The following is a 9,331-nucleotide window of genomic DNA, read 5'->3' as shown; positions in this document are numbered from 1 at the left end:
CAGAGAGGAGTGTGGAGCGGATAGGTGGGAAGGAAGATTGACAGGTGGGACAGGTCATGAGGATGGTGCTGAGCTGGAAGTTTGGAACTGGGGTAAGGTGGGGGAGGGGAAATGAGGGAACTGGTGAAGTCCACAATGATGTCCTGGGGTTGAAGGGTTCCGAGGCGGAAGATGAGGTGTTGATGAACGCCTGCTCCTCAGATGCTGCCTGACCCTTTAGCCCAACTAGTCCACACTGACCCTCCAAAGAGTAGCCCACCCAGTCTCATTCCCCTACCCTACCACTCTACATTTACCCTGACTAATGCACCTAAACTGCACATGCCTGAACACTGTGGGCAATTTAGCATAGCCAATTCACCTAACCTGCACATCTTTGGACTGTGGGAGGAAACGGTGGCTCAATGGTTAGAACTGCTGCCTCACAGTACCAGGGTCCCAGGTTCAATTCTAGCCTTGGGCAACTGTCTGTGTGGAGTTTGCACATTCTCCCACAGTCCAAAGATGGGTAGGTCAGGTGAATTGGCCATGCTAAATTCCCCATAATGTGAGGTGCATTAGTCAAAGGGAATTGGGTCGGTGTGGACTTATTGAGCTGAAGGGCTTGTTTTGACACTGTAGGAAATCTAATCTAAACTGGGGGACCCACACAGATACAGGGAAAATGTGCAAACTCCACGCTGATAGTAGCCCAAGGCTGGAATCCTGCCCAGGTCCCTGGCGCTGTGAAGCAGTAGTGCTAAGCATTGAGCCACCGTGCCTCCCACAAGATGGCAGTTTTCTTCCCTAAAGGACATTAATGAAACAGATGGTTCTGATAATTATATTTACCACACAATCCCAGTTTTCAAAGTTACATAGAATGACATGAACCTTACACTGAGAAAACAGAAACTTTGATTAAGCAGGCCTAGCCAGTGTCTTCTCCTTCTCTGTCTAGTGTGTCATTATATCTTTCTATTTCTCTCTCCCTCACATAACAAAGGAATTATTTTATGTCAAAAACATTAACTAAAATTTTCTGGGTCTTTTTATGAATAAACATTACTGTGATGCTTCGATTGGTCCACTAGGCTCTATTGGTAGCACTGTCACCAAGTCAGAAGGTCATAGGTTCAGTCCCATTCCAGGATTTGAGAGCCTAATCTCTGCTGATACTGCTGTTTGAGGCTGCACTATGAAACCAATGCACACTCACTCTGCCCATAGAGGTAGATTCAGGAATCCTGTGACACTGTGTGACAAAGACCAGGGGAGTTCTTCCAATAACCTGGCCAACAGTTCTCCCACAACCAAGAACTATTTGGGGCAGCATGCTGACTTAGTGTTTAGCACTCCTGCCTCACAGCACCAGGGACCCAGGTTCGATTCCAGCCTCGGGCAACTGTCTGTGTGGAGGTTGCACATTCTCCCCGTGTCTGTGTGGGTTTCCTCCGGGTGCTCCAGTTTCCTCCCGCAGTCCAAAGATGTGCAGGTCAGGTGAATTGGCCGTGGTAAATTGCCCATAGTGTTAGGTGCATTAGTCAGAGGGAAATGAGTCTGGGTGGGTTACTCTTCGGAGTGTCAATGCGGACTAGTTGGGCCAAAGGGCCTGTTTCCACACTGTAGGGAATCTAATCTAATCTAATATTTCGAAGCTTATAGAGCTGTGTGCTGCCTGAGGCAGCTAAACAACCATGACTACAAGAACATGGCCATGAATCATTCAATATTGTAAAGATGGGATCTGGGTTAATATAAATGCACGTCATTTCTTTTTAAGTCTTTTTCCCTTTCTATACAGGCCTTTCTACAGGTATTACTTTTGCTAAAGGGGATTGTTGAGATTCCTGGCAGTGGAGAGGGTCAGAGAGAATAGTAGAGCATAACATTAGAGCTCTGCAGCAGAAATATTAGTTTCCAGTGAAAATATGCTCATAATTGCAAGAAAATAATTTAAAAATAAATAATTATGGACTTTGGCAACCTTGCAAGAAACTAATCAACTGATGACAACTAAGAATGTACTCACGAAATTATTATATATTTAGTTCTTCCATTTTTTCTCTTCTACTTTCCATGTAGTTGAATATTTTTAAGTAGCACATTTAAAATGTGAATTCATAATGCAATTTCACCTTTGATTTTGCTAAATTCTCACAATATTATTTGTCTCTGAACTGAAACAAAATGAATAGACAGTTCCATCAATGTATGAGGAGGCTTCAGTTCAACTCAAACCAAAGACTAAATATCATTCATTTATTTCACTCTGGAATGCTGTCTACTCTAGTCCAGGAATATCAATAGGAGCTATTAGGAAAGACTACTTTAGTTCAATTATTGACCTGGGTCAAAATACTTTCAATCCAGAAGTAAATTACTACCCTAGAGATAATGCTGTGCACTCAATTAACATTTTAAAGAAAGACTTGCATCCATAACCTGATTACAATGGAACAAGAGTGCTAACCATCACCTAGACTATTAGATTTTTTTTTTTCTGAATTTATTTCTGATGAAAACTGTGCTTTGACCTATGTGAAAGAATGAGCACAGATTAGTCAGGACACTGGAAAGGGTTGAAGGTAAAACCCAATGATTTGCCTACAGCACTAATAAGAATTGTAAAAATATGTGCAGAGTGTATCAGTGTACCAGAAAGCACCAACACCCATTGTTCTACAGTCTTTTAATAAGCTGAATATTTAGAGGGCCTTATCGAGCGATATAGTTATATCACTACAATATGAGATTAATATTAGGAGAGTGAAGAGTGCAGCCAACATACTTGAATTAACTAGCTACCTCAGAGTCACAGGTGAGCTCACAACAGACATGTGCAGTGTTGCAATCCCTGTGCTGTTAATTTTTAATTTTATGAAAGGACCTACATAGTATCAAATATCAAACATGAAAGACAAAGAGCTCTTGTGAATTGGATAGCTGACCTGTTGTCGGTACCTCAGTCACTTTGCACAGGTACGGAAGCAGGAGTATAAAAGAATTGTGACAGGTTTCTAGGAGCACAGTAGATATCATCTGTATAAAGTCATCAGTTCACTAATACAGGTGGTTGTTTATCCTGAAGGAGTACTTCCCTCCAAGACTGTAATGAATATCCTTCTCATATATTCTTGAAAACGTAGCTGCTTGATAATTGACACTGTGCTGCCTTTGCCACTTGGAAGTCACCAAAATAAACTGTACCCTTTTGGTATCATCATCTGGACATTGCTCAGTAACACTGAATTCAGCTAGTCATAATGCAGCATATTAGTGAAGACTTGACCTTTTGTCTTTGTTTTTAAAAACAACCATTGCAGAAAAGTGAGATATGGAAGGAAGAGATAGTTGAGCACACAGAGAAGAAAATATCCAAATCAGGCCCAGAGAACGGGGAGGCTCTTCATGAGGAGATCACGCAAAAGCATAAGAAAATGGATAGAACAACGAGGTAAGTGCAGCCAGATTATGTCCCTTTTACCTTAACTTGTCACTGAGACGTTGGTTGATACAGTCGGAAATAATGTGATGATTGATTCCAGTGACTAACCCTTTAATTTTCTTTTATAGATTCAACAAATAACTGCATCTGTGTAAATATGAAATAAATAGCTTAGTGTAATGTTGCCAGACTGGTGTGAAGTCATAGCACTATTAGGGTAGGAGAAGTCAGCTTTGGAAAATGTAATTTCCTGCTGATTACACACGTCAATTTAATTCTTATTGAATACTTCGATATGTCAAAGTCCCCAAATTGGCTCCGTGGTAACAAATAATGCCAATGTTATTTATACTGCTGTGGTTTTGGCAGAATTTGCAGAATTCATTACAGAGATGGATAACTTAGAAAAATTGCTATTTTAGTGAGCACTCGTAGACACTGCAGCTTGTCGTCATAGCGTTTTTGACTGGGGCGGTGCTCTGGTTATCAAGACCTGCTGCTCCCAGAGTTGTTGCAAAAATTAAAGATTTTTTTAAAAATGCAAAAAGTTCCCCAATTGACCCTGATTTTCAGACACAGGTTGACAGAAAGAACAGACTATAGGAAGGGCATGAGGTGTCAGAGTAACCAATGACGTTACCACCTCTGCTTCCAAAGGATGGATTTTTAACCCAATCATTGCACCTCGTTAATGCTCAAGGAGTGAAACCATTGAACATAACAGACCATTTAGATGCTAAACAGACTGGGAGACAACCACATGAATTGTGAAAAATTAAAGGTTTATGCAATAAAGAAAGTATTTACACAACATTGTTAGTTATCACTGTGTCTTTAGTTCAATTTTCTCTTCCCCAGCAGGTCATGCCTCACAAACCTTATTGAATTCTTTGAGGATGTGACAAAACACGTTGCTGAAGGTAGAGCAGTGGATGCAGTGTACGTGGATTTTAGCTAGGCATTTGATAAGGTTCCCCATGGTAGGCTCATTCGAAGAGTAAGGAGGCATGAGATAAAGGGAAACCTGTCTGTCTGGATTCAGAATTGGCTGGCCCATAGAAGACAGAGGGTGGTGGTAGATGGAAAGGATTTAGCCTGGAGCTCGGTGACCAGTGGTGTTCCGCAGGGATCTGTTCCGGGACCTCTGCTGTTTGTGATTTTTATAAATGACTTTGATGAGGAAGTGGAAGGGTGGGTTAGTAAGTTTGCCGATGACACCAAGATTGGTGGTTGTGGATACTGTGGAGGGTCGTTGTATGTTGCAACGAGACATTGCCAGAACGCAGAACTGGGCGGATAAGTGGCAGATGGAGTTCAACCTGGAAAAGTGTGTAGTGATTCATTTTGGAAGGTCAAAGTTGAATGCAGAATACAGGGTTAAAGGCAGGATTCTTGGCAGTGTGAAGGAACAGAGGGATCTTGGAGTCCATGTCCATAGATCCCTCAAAGTTGCCACCCAAGTTGATAAGGGTGTTAAGGCGTTTGGTGTGTTGGCTTTCATTAGCAGGGGATTGAGTTTTAGAGCTGGTGGTTATGCTGCAGCTCTATAAAGCCCTGGTTAGGCCACACGTGGAATATTGTATTCAGTTCTGGTCATCTTATTATAGGAAAGATGTGGAAGCTTTAGAGAGAGTGCAGAGGAGATTTACCAGGATGCTGCCTGGACTGGAGGGCATGTCTCATGAAGAAATGTTGAGGGAGCTGGGGCTTTTCTCATTGGAATGAAGAGGGTGAGATGTGACTTGATTGAGATGTACAAGATGTCGAGAGGCATAGATAATGGATAGCCAGAAACCTCTTCCCATGGTGGAAATGTCTATCACAAGGGGGCATAATTTGAAGGTGATTGGAGGAAGGCTATGGGGAGATGTCAGAGGTAGATTCTTTACACAGAGAGTGGTGGGTGCTTGGAATGTCACTGATGGTAGTAGAGTCAAATATATTAGGGACGTTTAAGTGACTATTGGATAGGTACATGGAAGTTAGTACAATGAAGGGTATGTAGGTTAGTCTGATCTTACAATAGCATAAAAGGGCAGCACAACATCAAGGTCCGAAGGACCTGTACTGTGCTGTACAGTTCTATGTTCTAAAACAATTACTTGGATCATCTGCTGTGGTTCCATGGTAAGACTCAGTCTCTGATTCAGATTGCGGGCCCAGATCCTACCTCAGAGACATGGAAGTAAAGTGCACTCCAGTTTAGCTCTGAGGGTCTGCTGCATGACCAGGGTGTTGCTTCTCAGATAAGATGCCAGCTCCCTCTCTGATGAAAAGAAAAAAGGCACATGGCACTTTTTGATGAAGAGGAGTGATGATTCCTGCCCCCTCCCCTGCACAATGTCCTGGCCTTTGTTTGAACAAATATTAGTGAAACAGAAAGTCTGAACTTTTATCTAACACAGAACCTTGCTGTGAGCAAGCTTCCAAGCTATTGTTAAAAACATTCTTCACTGGCTGTAAAGGCGCCATGCAAATGCAGGTGTCTTCTTTCCATCAAAGATGGGCTGGACTAGATTGACACTGTTATATTTTCACTTGAATATTTACACCAAAGCAGTTTTGTTGAACTGCATGGTAAATACTGAGATTACATTCTGTAAGTAGCACCTTGGGTGGCACGGTGGCTCAGTGGTTGGCACTGCTGCCTCACAACGCCAGGGACCTGGGTTCAGTTCCAGCCTTGGGTGACTGTATGGAGTTTGCACATTCTCCCCGTTTGTGCGGGTTTCCTCCCACAATCCAAAGATGTGCAGATTAGGTGAATTGGCCATGCTAAATTGCCCATAGTGTTAGTCAGGGGTAAATGTAGAGTAACAGGGTAGGGGAAAGGTTTTGTGTCCTGAAGGGCCTGTTTCCACATGTAGGGATTCTACGATTCTAAACCTGAATGGATCCTGGTTCAGTGGTTGGAAGGCAACATTGTAATTCCTGTATCTCCTTTGGAAAAGGTTCCCCAGCTAGAATGTACATTTATTGACAAAATTCTCTTTTTGACATAAACATAAATCAGGAAAATGAACAAAGTAAATGTTTTTTTTTCATTAATTAACCATTTTGTTTTCCTTTGGAATGAAAATCCAAACTGTGGATCCAAAACATGAAAATTATGATGTAGACTTTTTCAAAATAAAATTGTTGATAAGGTCGTTATGAAGGTGGAACCCCCTCCAGAGTGACCCTTCACTCTACCCTTTCACAGCTCATCCTACCATCTGGCTCATCGTGTATGCCCTCCAGTATTTGAGTTATTCTGGCAATTTTAATAGGCCAAACCTTCACTGAGCACAAGTGCCGAGAGATTAAACCACTGCACTACTTGATATTGAGTCCATCTGTCTTAGATTTGAATGTTTTGGCTATATCAAATTGAATTGGCAAAATGGAAGCACAGTTTATGAACTGAATCTGCCATACAAGGTAGGTTTTGTATTCAAAGCATTTTGAAAACTTCCAGGTTGTGTGGAAGACGATATGTATTTGTTAAAATTCTGTTGTTTATTGGGTGGCATGGTTAGCACTGCTGCCTCACAGCACCAGGGACTTGGGTTCGAATCCAGTCTCAGGCAACTGTCTCCCCTTGTCTGCGTGTGGGTTTCCTCCGGGTGATCTGGTTTCCTCCAACAGTCCAACGATGTGCAGGTTAGATAGATTGGCCATGGTAAATTACCCATAGTGTTCAGGGATGTGTAGGTTAGGTGCAGTAGTCAGGGGTAAATGTGGATCAATAGAGTAGGGGGCTGGGTCTGGGTGGGATACTCATCGGTGGGTCAGTGTGGACTTGTAGGGCTGAAGGGCCTGTTTCCGCACTGTAGGGGCTCTCTGAAAATGGCTGCAGAAAGAAGGGCTAGTTAAAAGAGCGGTGATGTTGCCAACAGAGTCCACAAAGGGTTGCCTCATAACATTGTGCCTTTTTCCTTTTGGTGGGGGGGAGTGTAGCCACTCCGAGTCCAAGCCGAGCCAGGAAGCAGAGGATGCAGCCGCCAAGCTGGAGGCGGAGAGGAAGCTGGAAGAGCTGAAACGGCGTCAGGACGAGAAGGAGAGTGAAGAGTTTGAAAAGATGAAGCAGAAACAGCAGGAGGCTGTGGTGGAGCTGGAGGAGTTGAAGAAGAAACGAGAAGGGCGCAGGAAGGTACGAGAAGAGGAAGAGCAAAAGCGGCAGCAGGATGAGGCCGAGAGAAAAGCAAAGGAAGAGGTAATGTTCAAAGGCAAAGATGTGCTGATGGGCTGGGAGCAGGGTTGTCTCTAAGTTGCATGTAAACATGACAATGCAGCTGTCTGGAACATACTGTACATTGAAGCAAATAGGCCGCTCATGGCGGGGGGTTGGGAGTGCAGAACTAACCATCTAAACCTCCAACTATAAAAGTGTTAGCGGCTAGGTGAAACGAGAAAGAAATGTAATTGTCATTGAAGAAGCTGGGAAAGCACATTTTCTCAAACAATCTTAATTGTTTGAATACCTTAACAATCCAGTATGGTGGCTCAGTGGTTAGCACTGCTACCTCACGGGACCCGGGTTCGATGCCAGCCTCGGGCGAGTGTCTGTGTGGAATTTGCATGTTCTCCTCGTGTCTGCGTGGGTTTCTTCCAGGTGCTCCGGTTTTCTCCCACAATTCAAAAGATGTGCAGTGTGGATTTGTTGGATCGAAGGGCCTGTTTCCGCACTGTAGGGATTCTATGATTCTGTGATTGAATCAATTCATCCATTATGGCCTACCCAAGGCTATGGGCCAAATGGGATTAGAATAGTTAGTTGCTTTCAACCAGCAATGATGCAATGGGCCGAAGGGACTTGATAATAACACCATTAGAAATAGGAACAGGATTAGGCCATTCTGACCCCCATCGAGCCTGCTCTACCGTTCAGTAGGATCATGGCTGATTCGACATTCTTCAGATCCACTTCCTTGTGTCTTTCCCATGACCCTTGATTCCCCGACTGATCAGGAATCTATCCATCTCAGCATTAAATATACACAAGGACTCTGCTCCTAGAGCTGTCTGTGGCAAGGAGTTCCAAAGACTCAATCCTCTGAGTGAAGAAATTCCTCCTCATTTCAGGCTCAAATTGCTCTCCCTTTATCTTGAGACTGTACCTTATGGTTCTTTTACCCTGCAAATCTCCTTAAGAATCCTGTATGTTTCAATGAGATCACCTCTCATGGTTCTAAACTCCAGTGAGTAGAGTTCCACTCTATTTAATCTTTGCTCATGAGACAATCTCTTCATTACTGGGGTGATGCTAGTGAACCTGCTGAACTGTCTCCAGTGAAATGATATCTTTCCTTAAATAAGGGGACCAAAACTGCACACCAGATAGAGTCATAGAGATGGACAGCATGGAAACAGACCCTTCGGTCCAACCCGTCCATGCCGACCAGATATTCCAACCCAATCTAGTCCCACCTGCCAGCACCCGGCCCATATCCCTCCAAACCCTTCCTATTTATATACCCATCCAAATGCTTCTTAAATGTTGCAATTGTACCAGCCTCCACCACTTCCTCTGGCAGCTCATTCCATACATGTACCATCCTCTGCATGACAATGTTGTCCCAAAGGTCTCTTTTATATTTTTCCCCTCTCACCCTAAACCTATGCCTGCTAGTCTGGACTCCCCGACCCCAGGGAAAAGACTTTGCCTATTTACCCTATCCATGCCCCTCATAATTTTGTAAACCTCTATAAGGTCACCCCTCAGCCTCCGACGCTCCAGGGAAAACAGCCCCAGCAGCCCCAGCCTGTTCAGCCTCTCCCTGTAGCTCAAATCCTCCAACCCTGGCAACATCCTTGGAAATCTTTTCTGAACCCTTTCATGTTTCACATCTTTCCGATAGGAAGGAGACCAAAATTGTATGCAATATTCCAACAGTGGCCTGACCAATGTCCTGTACAGCCGCA

General features: G+C 43.6%; 1 protein-coding gene across 8 annotated transcripts in view; it reads left to right on the top strand.

Moving 5' to 3' along the window:
* The window catches only part of cald1a (caldesmon 1a), a 208,700-nt gene that overhangs the window by 158,024 nt on the left and 41,345 nt on the right, over positions 1 to 9,331 (top strand). For 7 of the 8 annotated variants that reach the window (XR_006315061.1, XR_006315060.1, XM_043713556.1 and 4 more), the window contains 2 exons: positions 3,306 to 3,436; positions 7,352 to 7,622. Coding sequence is in view for 6 of the 8 variants with exons in the window: in XM_043713556.1 (XP_043569491.1) it covers positions 3,306 to 3,436; positions 7,352 to 7,622 (402 nt within the window). In the remaining 2 variants the exon portion in view is untranslated. The remainder of the gene's footprint in view (positions 1 to 3,305; positions 3,437 to 7,351; positions 7,623 to 9,331) is intronic. The other variant, XM_043713554.1, reaches the window with a different exon arrangement.

This window comes from Chiloscyllium plagiosum, chromosome 23, assembly GCF_004010195.1.
Source record: "Chiloscyllium plagiosum isolate BGI_BamShark_2017 chromosome 23, ASM401019v2, whole genome shotgun sequence".
In the NCBI taxonomy this organism is placed as follows: Eukaryota; Metazoa; Chordata; class Chondrichthyes; order Orectolobiformes; family Hemiscylliidae; genus Chiloscyllium; species Chiloscyllium plagiosum.
Note: the sequence above shows the minus strand (reverse complement) of the source record. Positions and strands in the feature narration are given on the sequence as shown.